At 33.8% G+C, this 20,320-nt stretch overlaps 3 protein-coding genes across 5 annotated transcripts in view; all 3 read right to left on the bottom strand.

Moving 5' to 3' along the window:
* The window catches only part of LOC107005334, a 6,791-nt gene extending 1,557 nt beyond the window's left edge, over positions 1-5,234 (bottom strand). Inside the window, exons 1-8 of one of the 2 annotated variants that reach the window (XM_015203901.2) lie at positions 5,126-5,234; positions 4,094-4,206; positions 3,867-3,995; positions 2,932-3,047; positions 2,443-2,524; positions 561-620; positions 369-476; positions 7-52 (exon numbers count right to left, since the gene is read on the bottom strand). In XM_015203901.2, coding sequence (XP_015059387.1) covers positions 7-52; positions 369-476; positions 561-620; positions 2,443-2,524; positions 2,932-3,047; positions 3,867-3,995; positions 4,094-4,195 — 643 coding nt within the window. In that variant the 5' untranslated portion in view covers positions 4,196-4,206; positions 5,126-5,234. Of the gene's footprint in view, positions 1-6; positions 53-368; positions 477-560; positions 621-2,442; positions 2,525-2,931; positions 3,048-3,866; positions 3,996-4,093; positions 4,229-5,125 lie in introns of both variants that reach the window. The other variant, XM_015203900.2, reaches the window with a different exon arrangement.
* Positions 5,235-6,194: 960 nt separating this feature from the next.
* On the bottom strand, positions 6,195-10,375 carry LOC107005570 (transmembrane protein 128). Its single transcript, XM_015204203.2, has 4 exons — positions 9,309-10,375; positions 7,409-7,573; positions 7,233-7,284; positions 6,195-6,607 (listed from the first exon to the last, which is right to left on the bottom strand). Exons 1-4 carry the CDS (start codon positions 9,566-9,568, stop codon positions 6,518-6,520), a joined length of 567 nt encoding a protein of 188 aa, XP_015059689.1. The 5' UTR covers positions 9,569-10,375; the 3' UTR covers positions 6,195-6,517.
* Positions 10,376-12,248: 1,873 nt separating this feature from the next.
* Positions 12,249-17,348, bottom strand: LOC107005294 (mediator of RNA polymerase II transcription subunit 17). 2 transcript variants are annotated; one of them, XM_015203847.2, is made up of 8 exons: positions 17,188-17,348; positions 16,873-17,092; positions 15,285-15,398; positions 15,017-15,102; positions 14,510-14,894; positions 13,939-14,400; positions 13,544-13,855; positions 12,249-12,808 (listed from the first exon to the last, which is right to left on the bottom strand). In XM_015203847.2, exons 1-8 carry the CDS (start codon positions 17,274-17,276, stop codon positions 12,485-12,487), a joined length of 1,992 nt encoding a protein of 663 aa, XP_015059333.1. In that variant the 5' UTR covers positions 17,277-17,348; the 3' UTR covers positions 12,249-12,484. The 2 variants fall into 2 exon arrangements, with proteins under 2 accessions (XP_015059333.1, XP_015059332.1); XM_015203846.2 differs by having other exon boundaries at positions 17,161-17,344.
* Between the last annotated feature and the right edge of the window lie 2,972 nt (positions 17,349-20,320).

Below are 20,320 nucleotides of genomic sequence, written 5' to 3'. Positions count from 1 at the left end.
GACTACCTGTGAGTAAAAGGGATCCATACGCTATAGCTGCTCCAGCATGACCCTACATTCAAGCAAAGAAAATTAGGTGGGGATAAACAGCCCGGATCACCAGCTAAGGCCCCTAAATGACCGCTCAGTGATAATTATAGATAGGCTCTTCACTTATTTGCTAGTAAAACAATTTTCTATGAGGTGGAGCCAACTTACGCCAATCACAGTTTGTTAACACGATATGCTTCCCAAAATGTACAAATCCAGTTTTCCTTTTAAGTTTAATATGAAAAACATCTTTCTCTACAGCATATAATTTGTCACTACATAGTTCGATCTTTTGTACTGATTAGTTGCATTCAACAAGCAGTAAAAATGCCCTGTACCTTCTGAGATGCTCTATGGAAACACCACAAAGCAGAACCAACATCCTTTTTCACGCAGTCCCCAGTAAGATACACAGCACCCAAGAGGTATAGTGCACCTGGATGCAACTGAAAAAAAGAACAATTTTCCCAAGAAATTTAGAACATTCATGCAACCAAGAATAACTTCAACATCACTAATAAAATACACACCTGGTCAACAGCTTTCTCCAAGTAGTAAAATGCTTGCTGATCTGATTGCACATACTCGTTCTGTGAAGACCACCCAATGTATAAAAACAGTCAAAATCTTTAAAACATGTCTTGAAGGCAGAACAATTGAGCAGGGGAAACTCAATTAAGGTAGTCGATTCTGCGCTTCTAAACTAATAAGTCTCCTGATGGACATGATGGAGCAAAAAGAAATATCCTAGAAACACCCAACATATTAACCTATGAAAGAAGGAAAGTTTGAAATGGTCGAGCTGACATTATACATAACACAGACTTGTTTGACACAAACCCACTACTAGGATAGAGTACTTGAAAAGGCTTCAGATATGTGATTATATTGCTCAACCAAAGTGAAATCGATAAACATTATAAAAACACATTGAGAAGGTGGCAGTGAAGCTGAGTCAGTGCAAAGCAGTCAAAAGCAATAAGTATGGTGGTTAACATCAATAATATTATTCAACATTGAAGGAATGGCACAAAAGTGACTCATGGCTATTTGATCCTTATTGTCCAATGGCTCGGACATCGTCCTTCCACTTCCTTTTTTAAAACTGGTAACATAACATCATCTTTCCAAATTTAAAACAGAGAGTATGCAAAATTGCTGAGTTTTGGTGAATGATTATGAAAGAAGATATCCTTTCCCAGGGAAACTTACAGTCACTTCCTCAAGAATTCTTGTACTTTCCCCTCATTCACTAACTTCTTCATTTTCCATGTTCATCTACTTCCCTTTACAATACCTCAGTGCCCAACAATATACCCAGTGTAATCACTAATCCCATAAATTGGATCTGGGAGGGTAGCATGTACGCACCTTACCACTACATTGTGAAGGTAGAGAGGTTGTTTTTGATAAACCTCTGGCTCAAGTAAATAATACCGAAAGACAAGTGTGTAAAATAAATACAGTAGCGAAGAAGCTATGCTGAAAGCAATGGAGAAGAGAACCATGTAGTAGCTTTGTCTTGTCCTTGGTTACAAACCAGAGTGTTTTTACACAAAATGTAGGTCCGCCCAGTATAAAAATGACACCAACAGAGCGAAAACGGAATTTGTCAAGGGTGGTTTCCCAGTCTGTTTGGCATATGATTTTTCCTTTAACCAAACCAACAACCTCTTCAGATGTACAAGAACTGTTTCCTTGTTTTCTCTGAGCTTAGCAATGCCCCTACAAATCAAATCAAATCAGCAGAACTTCTCTGTACCTTAAACTTCAAAGTTAGTTTTAATCTCAATTCTTGGAATCACAATTTAAGCCCACTACCCTACTCGTGGGATTATGATAGGTCTGTTGTTGCTGTACAATTTAAGCCCAGGAATTCATGCATGACTTAGGCTTACAATCAAAATTTCAGCAATATCTGAATAGATCTAGCATGCTATAGCTGGTTGTCAAATTATTGTGCGTTTTTGTACAAGTTCTCTCCTCGCAACTGTTAGCGTAGTGACAGAGACATGCCGACTAGCTCCAAATTAGACCACAATTAGTGGAAATACTCATAGGCATGTGCTTTGAATTGCAGTAATGAACGGGAAGCAATGTGTAAATAAGAAGAAATTCACAAAAACACCCATTTGATTAAAAAGAAGAAGTTTTCATTTTTGTAGTTCATGTCACTAGAAGAGTTCACAAGTCATACCAAGCAAAGGAAGATACTACATACTAAGCTTGTGTCACATATCAAGGTGATGTTAGTCAACTTTTGAGTTCTAAACTCAAACAAGTTTGTGTAGGTATTAAGATGGTCCGTCACTTGAGCAAGAAAGAGTCTTAACACTGTAGAAACTCATAGGTGGTATAGGATTAACAATTCTTCTTGACAAAATTGATATGTTTGGATAAAGGAAATCATACCTCGACTCTTAAACGGCAACCTAATTCAAATTGAGCTTCTGGATCACCCATTTCTGCAGCTTCAACCAATAAAGCAGCTCCTCTGTCATCAAAAATAGGAATAAATATTAGCTGTAAGTTTTAACAGTGTAATTTATGAAGAAGTACTGAACATATTCCTCAATTTCCCCTTAATTACTCCATAAAAAAATACTGAAGGTATCACTCAAGTCAAATGATTAACCCCCTCATCTCATGAGCAAATCAAGAAGTTAGATATCACATATCATGTAAGTAGTGATTGGCTAATCAGTTAGGAAATTTTTTAGAACCTCAATCATACACATGATAAGTTCAAGAAGATAAACAGAACAAGCTTGAAACTAATTAAGTGGAGCATGAAGACCTATTTACACTTGCTAAGAAGAATGTGATAATAGCATATGAACAATAATAAATGCCTACACTTTGCAGATACCCAATCTTCAGACCAAATAGACAAAAACTTACACAGCTTTGCATGCCCCAGGGACATGGTACTTGAGATGAAGTTTTGAAAGCCAATATCTTGCATGCGTATTTGAGTTGTCTGCTTCTAGGGCCAACTCAAAATTCTCCTTTGCTGTCTAACACATAAGAACCAATGGAAAAAATATTTGATAAGTTCAAAATCAACAAAAAAGAATATTAATGGATAAACTCTACCAAGATATACATGCCTAAGTATTATTATAAAAGAAAACTAACATACAGACATTCAAAAGTAGATTTAAGATTTAACAAAAGAAAGGCACTTCTTAGTAAATATTGATTGGTATAAGGGAGATGAACCATAAGAGATGAAAAGAAGCAAACAATATGCAACGATGTTGTTTTCATAAAAAGAGTCGACTGTATTTAGCTACCAAGCCAATGGTGGATGCTTCTTCAATTTCTGTGGAATACCCTCAGCTATTCTTTAAGACAAAAAAAAAACTAACTGACATCCTCCGTCTTCAACACAGAAGACAGCACAAAGCATAAGATGGATGCTTGACAAAAGAAGGATCAAAGGGTCACCTCAAATGCAGCTATGTAGGGTGCTAAAACTCCTGAACGATAAATAAATCTACAAAAATTGACCAACCAGCTCTCTTTACAACCATTAACATCAATAACCTCCATGACATATTCAAGAAACTGGAGAAAACCTAATGATCAATGAGCTACTTGGGCATGCTTCTATCTTCTAAATAGATGTACAGCAAGGATAACACTCTTTTTTAAGGAAATAAATATGAAAATTGACCACAATGTCTCTGGGGTTAGTAGCAAGCCAAGACAAATGAAGATAGTAGCAATTACTGACAGAGGTTGAACTCACACACACAGACACATAAATTTCCATTGAAAGAACCATAAATAAAGAAGATTAACTGTATCATGTTATTTTCTACTAAACATACCCTTAGTGGAGGAATGAGACGTTTGTCATTAAGCTCACAATAATCAATTACTCTATCAACTTCCTGCAGAGCATTCCACCCTTTAGCTATGAACTCCATTGCCTTCTTATTTCTGCTGTGCATTCCTCTCTATCAAGAAGCAAAAGTTAGCACTAAAAGAAACTAGAATGCATATCACTACTATCCCAGATTGCAGAATCGTATTGTATCAGAATTGAAATTTTTACCTTTGAATGGAACTGGAAAGGATGACGACAAAGCTGTTTAGTGACATCTGGATGATAACTAAGCTGTTTAGAAACGGCCTTTCGAAGGAATGATCTGAACATTATTTTCCTGCCTGCATTAAGAACCATAAGAATCTTCTCGGTGTCAAATCACTATAGTGGCCGTTTGTTTTTTTTTTTTTTTGATTCATAACACGACCACAAGGATCTTCTCCACTGTCAAGTCTTCGGAGAAAATACTAAAGCTCAAAAGAACAGTATCTCCATCTAGTTAGGCAGCCGAATATATTTAGAGTAGTACATGAATATTATAGATATAATATGTCATGAAAAAATATGGATATACATTAAAGGTCATGACATCTTTTATTTTTCATTGTTTGGGGGATGAGTAGTTAAGAGCAGGAAAATGCTAGGATTCATTGATATTCAAACACAATGAAAGATGACAAATTATAATGTAACTTCACAAAAGGTTCCACTTCCCTATATATACAAATGACCCCTCAAATGCTCCTAGTTTCTTCGATTATAGCAATGGCTTCCTATTTCACTTAGCTAGCTTTTGGCCATAGAATTTGAATCAGATTATCTTCATTCATCTATTAGGCCATGAAATTTGATCAAACACTTTTTCAACACCACTTTTTGGGAGAAATTTCACCTCCACTCACAAAAATTCGAACTTTTTTTTCAATTATAATATATGTCCAAACACAACTTCAAGAACTCAATTTTCACTTTGCAAATTCAAAATCTATGGCCAAAAGGGAGTTCTATTCATGCCAACAAAATGAAAGAGGAAAAGATACCTAACTTTTGAGGGCCATTCAATTTGTACAGAAATCGGCAAGATTGTACAAACCCAGAAGAAAAAAAAGAACTTTTACATATTTTGACAGAAAAAAAACAAAAAAATCTACATGAAGATGAAGAAATCGATATTCCCAGTAGCCAAGCAGCAGCATAGAAGAAAACGCAATTCCATACACTAATTTTGGAATAATTATGAGGAAAAATTGAGATTTTTACCTTTCTTAGCAGCACCTGATGCTTCTTCAATGGCGATTAGGAACAAGAAGAAAAAACTGTATTTTTCGACTGCTAATTATGATATCATATGTTTATAGGTAAAGCTATAAAAAAATGACACTTACAAATACTTTTTGGAATAATGCCAGAAATCTCACTTATACTGTACTAAAGTCTATTACCTCGCAAACTTATTTTATTAATTTTACAAGCTAGTTACACGTAGACCGAAAAGGATTAGAAAATTACTTATCGAATAACTTCAGGAGGTAATAGGACCTTAATGTACTATAAGTGTGTCTCTGAGATTTCGGGCATAGCTTATGGGGTATTTGTGCATTTTCCATATTTTTTAGTTTATAGTTCGAAGATGAAGCTCGTAAAAGAAAAACACTATTTTGACTTGTTTTGATGGTCGATACATATCTTTTATACGAAATGATATTGTATTATTGAAGAATATATATATTAGTTTCATGTGTATAGTTTAAGAGAAGTATTGATAACATCCTTAAATTTGACACAAATTATTAGTTTCGTCCCCGAATTTAAACTATTGATAACTTTAAAAATCTGAACTATTGATAGCCTTAAAAACACTGATCTACTTGATTAACTAAACTTAGATATATTAACTAAACTTGAATGCATCTCCATCAAATGATCTCAAGCTCTTATAGAAGCATGGAGCTCTTAATAAAAAATCGAGAGAAGTGTTAAAAGTACCTTTAAACTTGACTTGAAAATAAAACTAATAATTTGCGCCAAGTTTAAGAGTGTTTTTAGTTTTCATAATGCTATGTGATGAACAAACTTGTGATATTGCAAAAAGGAAAGAAGGGTAATAAAGTTATATTAGTATAAGAAAACATAAGAGTAAAATAAGATTATTAAACAAAAAAATAAGGTCAAGATGAAGGGCAAAGATACTAATATGATAACAACGTCATTTAACGATACAAAATAATAAAATTAATATTATGTTTAAAGTAATAATACTATACGAAAAAACATTTAACACCCAATAAAAGACTGTCTGATAAACGGAGAACGATGGAGCGAACCATTATACACCAAATATTGAACTGCACTTCACAGGCTCTTGAAAATTTCTCAATCATCAAGGAAGAAAAAAGTGGAAAGCCATTACAATGTTGCTTAGTTCATGAGGGGAACAATTTCACTCTTGGTCAGCATGAATGTTGCAAAAACTTTTACAATCCAATGCACTTCCGAAACACTATCAAAACTTACAAATATTTACTTCACTCAAAACTATTTGTTCAAAAAACCGAACTTTGAACAACTGAATTGATCTGATTCGTTCATAACTCCTATACGCCTTCAGCTAAGTCAGTGAGATGTAAAACTATGCTTGTTAACACACCGTATCTAATCTGTACGAAACAAATCAGTTTGTAGCTTGAATCTCCTGAGAACCAAATATGGCAGTATAACCATGCAAGCCATGAATAGAGTGAACTGCAAAACATAGAAGACAAGGTAATGCAGTTCAATCAGATTTAAGAAACTAGTAAGACAAGAAATGGTTAAAAAGTGGTAAAGTCGAAAATGATGATTCTTTTCTGCATTTTGTTAGGCCATTGTCATTTGATTCTTTCTTTTAATGAACGAGAAATTCCCGACAGCCAGTAGCACACGATCCAAAACATTGTGGATAATGGTTCTCTACTTAAATACTCCATCCGTCCCAATTTAAGTGTTTTACTTTCCTTTTTGGTCTGTCCTAAAAAGAGTGCTTCTTACTGGACTGCATACCTCTTTAATTTAAGATCACAAGATTCAAAAGTCTATCAATATTTCGTAAACTCCACGTCAAGTCAAACTAAGACACTTAAATTATGACGGAGGGAGGGACAAACTTTTGTCTGCAGCAGGGTTCAAACCACAGATGTACACTCAACCCGCACATCACACACTACGTTCTTACCGCTAAAAAAGCCCTTGGGGCAACGTCATCGTTTGATTCTTTTACATGATTCATTAGAAAACACAAGTTATTTCAAGCTGGTCAACTGTTTATTCATCAAACAATTGGAAATTGTTCTACAGGTGAATCAGAAACATAAAGGGACTCAGGACATACCACAAGTGGAAGGGTCAACAAGCTCCATATAGGCCACAGAGCAAAACAGAACCTGAAACAAACAACTTGTACTTTAACAAAACAGTCTCATTTTATCTAGACTTTTAAATTGGAAAACTATATGTATGTTATTAATTGAATGCACGTGTAACTCATGCAATCATAATGTCTCTTACAAGAGGAAAGACAGGATCCCAAGCGCAGTGATGTAGGGAAGTGCAGCTGTACTGGAAACCTCCCACTTCTCATAGGACTTCCGGACACCCAAAGCCAACATACTTGTGTGGATGAAAAATAGAACATTAAAACCAACACCAAACATCCCAAAGTAAAGTGGTAATCTGCAGCAGAAATGTGAAGAATCAATGAAGGTACTTGATATCAAAAAAAGTCGAGAAGCTAGTAGTTCCTGGATACCACATGCATGTTACTAACAGATTAACAGCTGCAGTTTGCTAACTTACAACACACTTACATGAAAGAACTGTGTGGGAATGATAGAAAACAGACAGATGGAATGCACGCAAGTACAGACAGATCTGAAAATTTTATGTATTTTGTATTTACTACGATATTTAGATACTTTTGTATCTGTTGTTCTACAAAAGGAACCTCAAATAGTTGCTCTCCACCATATGAAAGATTTATATCAAAACATCTTTACCTAATAGGTTATGAACTTCAATCTTTCATCTCTTAACTTATCATGATTTAAAAATAGGCTATCAAAGGAGATGCAGAAGTGAAGGTTACACAGTCCAATAGGATCAGTGGATGAAGAAAACTAATTAAGCACTAGTTGAGCTCTATATATGAATGAATCCAAAAGATCCAAACTACAAATGTGCCACATTTTCCCTTCCATTCCTCCATTCCTACACATGTTATTTTATTTCTTTGATCCAGAGTAAACTTAAAAGTGAAGAGGGCAGGGAAAACTGGTGCACAAAGCATCCAGGGGGCACGCAAGGTTCAGGAAAGGACCGCACCTGAAAGTGAAGAAAAGAGAGCTTATTTCATTGATTACCATGGAGTATTTCAAATAACCTACAATTGCTTGGATACCATACACCTCTGATGCAGTGTTTCTCATCTTTGGAAATGTTTAAGAGATTACTTCCTAGAATTCATGATTCAACTAAAGGAGAATTTTAGTATTCCCTCCGTTTCGTTTGTTTGTCTCACTTTCCTTTTTAGTTTATTTAAAAAAGAATGCCTTTTTTTCCTTTTTTGGCAACTTTTTAGTTCTAGCTTCCAACATGACATGTTTAAGACCACAAGATTAAAGGGCACTTTGGTACATTTTACATATCTTTAGTTTAAAGACCACAAAATTCACAAGTCTTCTTTACTTTCTTAAACTTTGTGGCAAATCAAATACAAAAGGTGCTTTGCCAACTCAGTGGGAGTGTCAAATGGAGCCAACCTGAAGGACCCATATCAAGACAAAGAAGGTGCAGAAAATGAAAAAGATGACTAACAACTATGTGCTCCTAGACATTCCTGATATCTAATAATTTGAATGCTTCTAACAAAAAAAAAAGAGTTACTTGAAGCACTAGAGTTGCTTATCATTTTCGCTATGCAATAGGATAAAAGCATTATAAACAAACATATCAATTCAGCCAAAGCAAAAGGTTGTCTGGAAATCTTTCAACTAATAACTCGAAGCAAATTTGACATGGTTTACATACGCTAGTTTAAAACCAATCAGTTGGATTCAAGGACACTACATGACAGTAACTACCTATCAAGCGCAGTAGCTAAAACATTAGCTACATCTATCCAATCATCTGAATTCTGATGTGAGCTAAAAACATCAAACAAGAGCAATCTACCAACTATTCAGGCAGTAGTATATTAGTAAACGACTAATCTACACTTTTTTTCACCTATCCTCATGTGGCATTCAGATATAGTTATTGACAACCTATTGTGCCACATTTATCTACCATCCCTCTCTTTTTTTCCCTTTCTTCACTTTAGGTGGCAAAACAGTCATGCAATATATAGAATATCAAATATGTTCCTTGAAAGTAATAAGTCAAAAGTAGAAATTGAATCAAGTAGGCTCACCTCCTAATTCGATCATCATGCCACAAAAGGAAAATCAAATTATGATGCCGATCACCATAGTATACAATGAATATTGCAGAAGCAATCCAAAGAAAATTCTCTAAAACCTCAGTCCATGTTCTTGTCCTGGGAAGTGAATGTGATTGTGATACAAATCTAGAACAAGCATCATCCTCAAGATCATCGCCACTCGAACCATATCCTTGACTAAGCCTCTGCCTCACATATCTACCGCTACCAGCAGGTGTTCCACCAGACATATTAACAAAATTGTTCTAAAGCAAAAAAATCAACAAATTTCTGTATACAACTCCTTTCTAACTCCTTGAAGTTATTTAGCTGAAACCAACCAAACAAGTCAGCTACAGCCAACCAATAATTCCAAATTCTCTACAAACTCCTAACAAATATCCAAACCCCAATTCACTTGTAAAAAGAATCAAACAATGTAAACTATCTAACAACAAAAAGTAACTGTGTCTCTTCAGTTACCAAATTGCAGCTCATTCACCTAACACCCTACATGCCCAGTTGAATCAAAAACTCAACTATATCATCCAAACTGTAAAACCCATATAAAAAAACTCAAAATTCTCTAAAACCTCATCATAAAACTCAAAATACTCACAACCCCAAATCAAAGATCACAACTTTCTGACACCCCAATTCATGAATACCCAATAAATCAAGAACCCACATCAATGGCCTCAAAATCTTCGACCCCAGCAAAAAAAAAAGTAGAATTCTCGAATACCCAAAACGTAAAACTTCAGTTTTTTTTCAGATTAGAGTAATCAATGAAGAATTCAATACAAATAAGCACAACAGCAACGGTTAAACACAACAAGTGTTGCTAATAATGACAACAAAAAAGGCCATGAATGGGTTTTTTTAGAGCTTTTTTGCTATTTTTAGAGAGATCTGTGCATATAAACTGATGAGTAGTGAAGAAATTGACAGTTGGTAATGCCAGATTCGTTTCTTGAATTGTACCTTTAGGTATGAAGTCTTGATTAAAACCTTAATCTTCGTTATATGTGGAGTAAATATTTTTAAAAAAAAGTTTGGTTTAGTATATAGTTTTATGCATGAAATATAAAAAATTACTATTAGGTAAATGATAATGAAATGGTTCGGATATATAAAAAAGAGACCAACAAAATAGAAAGATGTGTGATAAATTGACGAAAGGTAGGTTTTAATGGAGGTAGAGGTATCGAGCCCACATTACATATTTACAATTTATCGAGGATAAAACTCTTACGAGTCATTTGGTGTGAGGTATAAGGTATTATAATTTTAGGACAAAATGCGAGATTATTTTATCTTGTATTTCGTTTGAGGTATTAGATAGTTCAAGATTATTTATCACATCATTTATATGCTTATTTCGGGATAATTAATCTCGAATAACTTGTTTCCAACCAAATGATCTCTTAGATTAGTATTGTCTCGGAAAATTTGTTCTCAACCAAGTTACCATATAGATTGGAGAATATGGAGTAGGGGGCGGCTCAACTCTAAAGCACAAAAGAAAAAATTACTCTCGAACGATCATCACATATCACTTCCAATCTGAAGACAATAACTTTAGACCCTCGAAAAATAATAGTTATTATTATTACTACTAGTAGAATTTTACTATCATATTTTTTTATTCTATTTTACCTTTTTATTTTCTTTTAAGTCAATTTTGGGTATGCAACACATATACCTAATTATAAGCATTATATCTAATTGTGTGCATCCTAAGAAAAGACCCATTTTTTATAAAATAAATAAACAAATAAAATGAACATCTTGAGATTAACTTAAAATTCAATATACTATAAGTGGCTACTCCTAAGTCCTAACGGAAACTAACCTTATGAATTATGATATAAATAACATAAACACATTTTGTTACACTACCATGAGACATGTATTTAGATATAGTAATATACACCGCCTAGGGTTGCGATGGGTTGGATATATAATTCCTCCACTCTTAATCAAAGTCTTTGATTCAAATCTCGATATGGAGAAAATCTTGGTAAGCTAATATGTACCGCTTAGAGTTGCGATGAGTTGGATATGATTCCTCAACTCTTAATCAGAGTCTCAACTTCAAATCTCGATATGGAAAAACACTTCATAAGGAGTGTTCCCCTTTTACCGTTTAATGTGTCTAACATGTCGTAAATTTAAATTTTAGTTAAAATCTTAATATGGATACTGAATACCGAATTAAAAAAATAGCATTATTTTTGGGTGGAGACAAGAGTGAAAATATTAAAATAGTAGGACCATATTGCCTTTTGTGCCATGGCAATTAGTAATGTCCAAAGTAAGCATGCTTTGCTTGCCCACAACTCCACTCCTTTTGTTACTTCTTTTCAAATGTCTACTTGAGCCAACAAAAACCACAACCCCATAAATATTATCTTAATTTAAAAGATTATTGTTAAACAAAGCTTGAATATTTAAAAAATTCTTTGTATACTTGGATAAATATAATGATAATAACTACAAATGGGTACAAGTTAAATATTTCTTTTTAGTGGGGTTCATGTTGATGAAGCTTCTCTTATTAGTGGTTTATTAGTCTTGTCAAAAAATTGTTTATCTTATTTGTTGTGATCAAAGTGTTTGGTTTATCTCTTATTGGTAAGTCTTAATGAATGATGAATTTGGATTAAGACAAAGACTAAAGAGACCTAATTAATAATTTAAAATGCACACTCAACTCTTCATAGCCACAAATAAGAGGTTTCTTTCTATATGTTTTGATGATTTAAACTACAAAAACTTTACTTGAAAATAGAAACTTCGAAAATATTTCTTCTCAACAAATATTGTTTTTAGTTACAAATGTATCAATGAAGTAGGTTTCCAAGAAATGTAGGCAAGATGACGACGACAACAATAACATACCCAGTATAATAAAAAAAATCGTACAAGTGAAATCCGGAGATGTTAAGATGTACATAGACCTTGCTTAAAAAGTGTATACACAAGAACCTATAGTTTCTCCAAATGATAAAATCCAAAAAACAATTTACTTCTAAAAATAATTGAATCCACAATGATTTAGCTTATGAGCTATTGGATGTATGATATTCTCAGCTACATAATTTGTACAAGATAAATACTCATCGAAGAAACGAAAAAAAAAAATACAGATACGTAGATACAAATCAATGGCCTGCGGTACTACTAACGCTAACCATATCCATTAAGGTTGAGTATAACACTTCTAAAGATAAATAACCTAAGAATTTCCTTGTTTCGGATTCACCACTGTTAACGTCCATTTGAAGTTTGTTTTCTTCAGAGAATCCATCGCCCATCACCAACCACCAGGAAATACATCCTTGAATATCTTCAGGGTCTACGTGTGCCACGAGACTGAGTGTTTCTCCTTGCTCTAGCTCAAATGACAAGGATAAGAAATCCCGGTTTGCTTTGATACCAACCATAAGGGCTTCTTCATGAAGCCATCGTATCACCTGGCTGGCAACCTGTAGCAGAAATTAATAGCTTCACATAAGGTTGCTGCAAGATTGGAAGTGACATTGATTTCCAACGTAGATTGTATATTGATTTGTTTATCGAAAGGAAGGGTACAAATGTGATGCTTTTGCTTTTCCCTTTCTGTGATAACTGAGAAAATGGAGCTTGGGGCTTTGAGATTCCCTATGATGGTGCGGGACATTATGTTCCCTTGTGTCCCCATCCCCCAGCGCCAACTGGCAAAAGGTTTGCAATCTAAAGGATAATAGGTTTGCCCCTCTATACTCTGCGACAAGATTCAAACTCGTGACAGGCGCCTAACTAAAGCAGTGATTTGGAGGTGGGTGAGGGGTGGGGCTTCACATTTCTGGTGTTTCTATGGTAACAAAACAACATTCTCCCTCACCATCATGACCATAGCTATCCACCAGAAGTTTGGTCCCTGACCACAAGATAGCAAATTATCCTAGGCAGCAACACAAACAGTTTGAAAACCTTCTATGCTACTCGTGTCACATAAATCACCCCAAGCAATACAACAGAAAAAGACACAAAGAGTTTGGATGGTTCAACTGAATCACAGGAAAAATAAAAAATGTCTAGGATCATAGGCTTTCTTTTTTAAGGAAGTACCAGCTCTAGGATGAATAGAAGTTTATCTGGCCAGAAATGAACGATTCTTCATAGTATGGTCACCCATTCTCATATCAAAATACAATAGTAAAGAGGAGGAGGACACAGACCTGCTGCAATAGTACCATCGGAAGATCTGACAAGTCACAGTCATATCTGTTCATAGGGCAAATACTATCAGGCTTTCCTTTGAAGAGGCCAACAACATTAGGAGCACCTTCCCCTTCCAGACTGATGCAATCATCACGCACCATGACTTTTGTACGAAAGTGAAATTTCACATTCTTTACATAGTCAGATGAGTGAGACAGCCTTCCTGCATGGAGAATTGACTCGGGTACATCCATGGAAAGCGTCCATGATGATGTTCGAGAATGCCAAGTGGGATGCGATATCAATTGGACATATGGTACCCTGCTAACCTATAGACAAAACAAGGAATTCTTCAGATACATAATGGCTACATTGCCTAGCAGTTTACAAACTCAGACAGAAAAGTTCATACCAGACTTTCAAGCTCTGCGAGGACTTTGTTTGAGAAGATCCTATGAGCTAGAGAGACGCAGAAATGTCCCAAAAGGTTGGGACCATCTTTCACAGGTTGAGAAGATATTTCAGGTTTGCCCAAAGATGATAATCTATTTTTGGCTTTTATAAACACATGTTCATGAAAAAGTTGTTGCAAATAAATTTCAAAACTAATTCGATTGGGAAACCCCAACTTTTTCAAGTCAAGTTTCCCTTCATCTTGTTTTGAAGCATCAACTGATTCAAAAGGCACAATAGCAGTTTCTGGATGTTCATCACCCACAGCATTAGCTGTCTGACCATCGTCAGCAGATGGTACAAGTGAAATGGACAGAGAAGCTCTCTGACCTATACTTAAACGTAACAAGTTTTCTTGTATTCCTGTCACGTCAGCACCCAAAGCTGGATTAAATGCTTCACGGTTAACCAAATCAAACACCTGCAACAAGGACCAAGAAAATAATCAGAAAACAGAAGTAGGTCACAAAAATGAATAAGAAAAACTCAAAGGGTACTAGAAAGAGAAAGGAGGGAACCTAGAAATATACCTGCTCATCAAAGATTGCTCGGTGAACTTCACGGAGTGTTGAATGAGTTTCTCTCACATGCTCATCATCACTTTTTTCTCTCTTAGTTTCTCCAGAAGAATCCTCAAAAGACACCTTTGGTCTCAGTCTGCTATGTTTTATAACACCAGTAGGTGTACTTGCACCGAGAAACTCAAATTGAAGAGTCCGGCAGGAATTTGGCGGTAAATTCACAGCCAGCATCCCAGCTGGGTCATGCTCAATACGCACCACAGATGCAGAAGATGGGCGAAATGCAACCGCTGGATCATATAATGAAGTGTCAAATAAATCAATGTAAAACCCTTCATTTCCAGAAGCAGCAGCAACCATCCGATGCCATTTAACCTTCCAATTTTGCTGCAATCTATCAGCTCATCAGGAAATAGCCAAAATTTTGAGGAAAGGCACAAAGACATGGTAGTCTAAAAGACTGCAGACATATGTTTCACAATGTACTAATACTGTTCATAGCCACAAAGAACAAACCTGATAAGAGCACCATAAAATCTTGCTTCTCTAGCCACTTGTTGTTCCAAAGCTTTGGCAGATTGCTTAAAATATTTCCCCAAATGCTGCAATAGAAAAGCCAAATTACGAAACACATACAGCTTTGCTAATGAAGTGCATAACTAAAAAAAAATCACAGATACTTTGTCAACAAACCATTAGACTTAAAGATAATCAGTGGATTATTTGTTTAACTCAAACTTATACATCAACCATAACATCTTGCAGAAGGGATAAAGTAAAATACACGGAAGCATTGCAGCTTGGTTGCCATAGACACGGCAAGGTCTGACAGATGCTCGTTGGGCAATTGCTTTGGCCTGGTCATGCCAGCCACTGTCACTGCATCGTTTGCCTCCACCTGTATGCAGAACAGCAGAGTCAACAATGCAATACATAATCCACAGTTCCTGCTAATTTATTCATCTTATGCCTAAGAAAGGTGCTGTCTTAAATGCCAGGGAGAAGGGGCAAAAAGGGATTGAAGGAGCAAATGGACTGACGAATCTCATGCCACTTAAATAACTAACGCCGAAAGCTTAAGTCAAATTTTCTAATCCTTAGTTGTCTCTATCATACTGATAATGAGGAGTAAATGATATGCTAGGGACATTATCATATGCCTTTTCTAGGTCAATGAACACCATGTACAAGTCCCTCTCCTTTTCCCTATACTGCTCAAACAATTTCCTTTCATGGCTTCAAGCTGAATTGGTTCTGACACACCCTCTTCATCCTCATCTCGACCACCCTTTCCCAGACTTCCATAGTGTGGCTTAGTAGCTTGATACCCGTGTAGCTATTGCAATTTAGAAAACCACGTTGATTCAATTCAAAAATCCAAAACATCCCTGTTACCGAGTAATAGAAATGTGGTGTATCCAACTTTGCACCTTCCAAAAGGCCTTTCTTTATCACGCACACATGAAATTCCCTATTGGAAGAACTTAGAGGTAGATGGCTTGATCTTCTTTCTCTAACCACTTTTCAAGTACATTCGCGATCATACATGTGTGTATTTTACAGTTCTCTATTGTATTTTCTGAATTAGATTCATACCTTACTAATATTGATAACTAAATAAAAATGTTCCAACCCACTCTCGTGATAAACCTCAACTTTGGAACAAAACCAGTGTGCTCTATTCTCATAGCTGAAATTTTATTAACATTTATCCATGATGCAAACACTACTCTGTATCATTCAGTCTAAAACTGCATGCCCCAAAAACTCAATTGGTCAATAATGAGTACAGCATAAGACAAATATATTCCACTTTCAAGCACATTATCAGGCTAAAACACAAAGTTTTCCTCTTATGGTAAGTGCATGGAACACAACCAGCTAGGCACAAGACATACTAAACATGTACCAACAAATAATCAATCAATCAACTAACACCTCAATCGCACACTAGTTGGCATTGACTAAACCTCCGTATCAAGGCGGAGCTAGAGTGTGGGAAGCAGGTTCAGCAGAACCTAGTAGTTTTAGCCCAAACCTTGTATGTATCATATGCAATCCATTCACTAAGTACAAATTATTAATTTAGAAATCATCAACTCAAAAAGACTAAAATCCCAAACCTATAACCTGCTCACCATTCTTTTTCTCTATTCAAGTTCATTTCACTAGAATACTAAATTACTTGTCAGGATTCTCAAAATCTCACAATTATCACACATTAGTCTTTGACCAGACACCACACAAACACCAGACCAGATGTAAATATCAGAACAATTAAAACTTAATTTGAACTATTTTCTATCAAAACTATATAGACATTAAGTTCAATCATTAAAATTATAAGCCAAAATTCTAATGTTAACACTTACAGTGTGAATGAGATCGATAATGACTTGAAGCTCTTGATGAGCCAATCGCAAATTCTCCACCAAACTCTGCCATTGCCATGGCTGACTGCTACTTGTCTCCTTTGAAGAAGTAGCACTACTGCTTTTCTTCTGCTTCTTACTTGGCTCTTCTCTTTCCACTGCCCACGCAAAATCAATTCTCCTAATCAAATTCACCGTTTTCTCATCGTATCCTATATCACTGCAACAATTACGAAAAATCTAAATGTAAATATCCAGCTCACAAACTGATTATGCATGAAATCCTACATTTTTATATAGAGAAAGAAAGTGTACGAAGGGAAGCGTTCAGCGCCTTGTTCTTCAATATACTCTAAACGCTTGATCGGAAGCTTGTCGACGGAGATCTCCAGATCGCCGTTCATTTTTCAGGGAAATTTTCCGGGAAGAAGTGTCGGAGAAATCCCGAATTGTGCCCTAAATCGGGGAAGATACCCGTCGAAAATAATTGGGCTTTGGTTCGCTTAATGTATGGGCCTATTAAGATATGGACTTAAATCATGGGCCTATTACGAACCACACTATGGCCCTTTGATGTTTGGTTTGGTGGGTCGAGAAAGGGAAACTTACGTAAATGTACTATAATAAAAAAATATTTACCATTTATAGCAATAATATTTTTTTTCACTTGATCACTTTTAATTTATTTATAATACAAGTTTAATACATATTACAAAGAACAATTTATTATTCACATGTAATACAAGTTTTAATGATAGATAATATATTTATCACACATTTTAATACATTTATAATACAATGTGACAATTTTTTACCAAATAAACATAATATATTTCAAAAATAATTATAATTCATATATATCGCATACATAATTCACATTTAATACATATTACAGATTTATCACAGTATTGCTATAAATGGTAATAAACAAAAAGTATCGCTAAAATCAGTAATTATTTTTTAAAATGTATTAATTCATGCACTTTTTCCGTCGAAAAAACGGGTTATTTGCGCTTTTACCGTATTTGTACTGATTTTCAATTTTTATCTCTCAGGATAAATCAATAACTTTTTTGGTGAGACGTAAGTTTAGATTTTTTAAATCACAATATCCCATAAGTTATAGCACGTGCCCTTAAACAACTTATGTACCGTTAAGTATAAGTTTGATTATTAAAGATCAACCTATTTGAAAGAAAAATCGTGCAATTGTCAATTGTTAAAGGTAAAATTTGAAGACCAAAGCTATTTGAAAAGAAAATCGTGCAATTAAATATTCAAAAAGTTTCGATAGTGTAAGGTGGCTAATTATCATTGTTTAGTTAGCAAATCGTCTTGTAGTTTCGATAGTAACTAGGTCTACAGAAAAGTTATAGGTCTTATATTTATGCATAACTTTCATACTGAAAATAACACAGTTAAAAATATTATTACATGTATTAACTCAAATAAATATGATAGGTGAATAAATTTTACTTATATACATAACAATAAAACATCTTGGTTTCATTATTTTCTTGGCGGCTAAGGATTATTTTTATAGTAACAGATTGATCTAATCACGAGTTCATAGATTCAATAAAACTTAATGATTTGATTTTGAACATTGTAGTAGCATATGCAACTCTTTGACAATAGATTTATTCCAATTCTGTTTTTGACGATGCATTAATATACATGTAAAATTTAACTAAGAAAATCAATTAATTTCATATTTATATAATTTCATAATACAAAAGAACGATAAATTTTGTATTAAAAAAAAATCTAAAAGTTTGAAGCAATCAAATTTAAATCATTAATACGTTTAATTAATTTCAACTATAAACATAATCAAATATACAATTTAAATCTCCTTCTCTCAACTCATAGTTTATAATAATTAAATTCTAAATTCGTCATCGATCGAAGTTGATGCACCTCCTCAATGAATCAAAAGGACATTATTGCTAGTAATTCTTAATTATTTTAGTGCCCTTAGCTACTAAAAAAAGTATAGTATAAAAACAAAATAACAAAATATACAAGTTTAATATTTTGATGATGTGTTTATAGTAGTGGTTGGTATGGTAATTTGTCAATTGCCACGTCACTTATTTAATAAAAATTCCAGCTTGTCATGATTACGTGTCATATGGTATATGATAATTTAGAATGTACATATATAATTCGATAAATTTAAGCTTTAAACATTAGTTATTGAATTATGATTTGTTTTTAATTTATTTGGACATAAGTCATATTGATTTAAGTAAACTATGAATTATGATCATTTTTATTGATTTAATCTGATACATTTAAATTTAGTTCAATTTATTTATTTATACGAACTCTACTTTGATTTTAGCTACTCAAAATGTTACTAATTTCTTCAAATACTCTTCTTTTACTCTTCTATTTCTTTAGAATAAAGTTTTCATCCAATCGAAAGAAACCAATTTATAATTTAACTCACAGTGTTTGAGTTGTAAACCTTCATGTATCAAAGAAGTAAAGTGTAATATAATGGATTTGTACGTTTTCAAGTACTGGAGCGCTAAAATACGTATATAAAGATTGAAAAGAATACCAAACGATAAAAGCATTTTGCATACTGATATTGAGAGATAAAAGCTAGAAGAGCGAATGCGATAAATATTCTAATAATTTTAATCATAAATAATGAATACTGGGTGTTATCTATATCGATCCGTAGAATATTATGACTAACGCGTTAAATATAGAATAAGAAATACATTATTTTTAGGATTTGGTGGTGTATTACAGACAATTGTCAGATTTTGTGATGAGGTTATAATTTGATGAGTTTTATAAAAACTTTTTTTAAATGAAATAAAAATTTAAACAATGATACTATAAAATAACCTATTTGGTCCAAATCACCTCAATTTCTTACATGATTTCCCCCTCTTAATTTTGTCCAAATGCATTGCTTAAATATAATTAATCTAGAGATTCACATGGGATGATGATAATGGATATCTGAGATATGAGAATATATTAATTTTTATTTAGGTGATAACATGAATATTTGATTTTATAGTCCTTTTATTTTTTTTAAAATTAGTTTGATATTTTTTATAAGAGATTTTTATTTTTAAACATAAAAATTCTAAAAAAGATCACTTTTTTTTATTTAATTATAAGTGATCATAACAGATCATTTCTTTATTACAGTCTAAAATGTTATAAAATATTAGTCTTATATTTATATATATATGAAACACAACTGTTTTAAAATATATTAATTCTCACTAAATAAAATCTGAATGGGAACACTAATAGTTTGTTTAAAAAATGAATGGTCCTAATTATTCAAGCTGATTAAGCATACAATTAATGAAATACGAGAAGATTCACTAGATATAAAAATAATAAAATTATAGTAACAAACACATGAAATGAGGACAACTTTATATATATATATATATATATATATATATATATA

This window comes from Solanum pennellii, chromosome 12 (genome assembly GCF_001406875.1).
Source record: "Solanum pennellii chromosome 12, SPENNV200".
Classification (NCBI taxonomy): domain Eukaryota; kingdom Viridiplantae; phylum Streptophyta; class Magnoliopsida; order Solanales; family Solanaceae; genus Solanum; species Solanum pennellii.
This window is presented reverse-complemented; position numbering and strand designations above follow the sequence as displayed.

Bases quoted from the DNA above. Each gene is read 5' to 3' on its own strand.
- LOC107005570 (XM_015204203.2), bottom strand. From the start codon at position 9,568: ATGTCTGGTGGAACACCTGCTGGTAGCGGTAGATATGTGAGGCAGAGG. The intron at 7,574-9,308 runs GTGAGCCTACTT...TTTCTGCTGCAG, and splicing joins CATGATGATCGAATTAGGAG to ATTACCACTTTACTTTGGGA. The intron at 7,285-7,408 runs GTAAGAGACATT...TGTTTGTTTCAG, and splicing joins GGGATCCTGTCTTTCCTCTT to GTTCTGTTTTGCTCTGTGGC.
- LOC107005294 (XM_015203846.2), bottom strand. From the start codon at position 17,276: ATGAACGGCGATCTGGAGATCTCCGTCGACAAGCTTCCGATCAAGCGT. The intron at 15,103-15,284 runs GTATTTTACTTT...TTTCTATTGCAG, and splicing joins CCAAGCTGCAATGCTTCCGT to CATTTGGGGAAATATTTTAA. The intron at 14,895-15,016 runs GTTTGTTCTTTG...ATGAGCTGATAG, and splicing joins TTTTATGGTGCTCTTATCAG to ATTGCAGCAAAATTGGAAGG.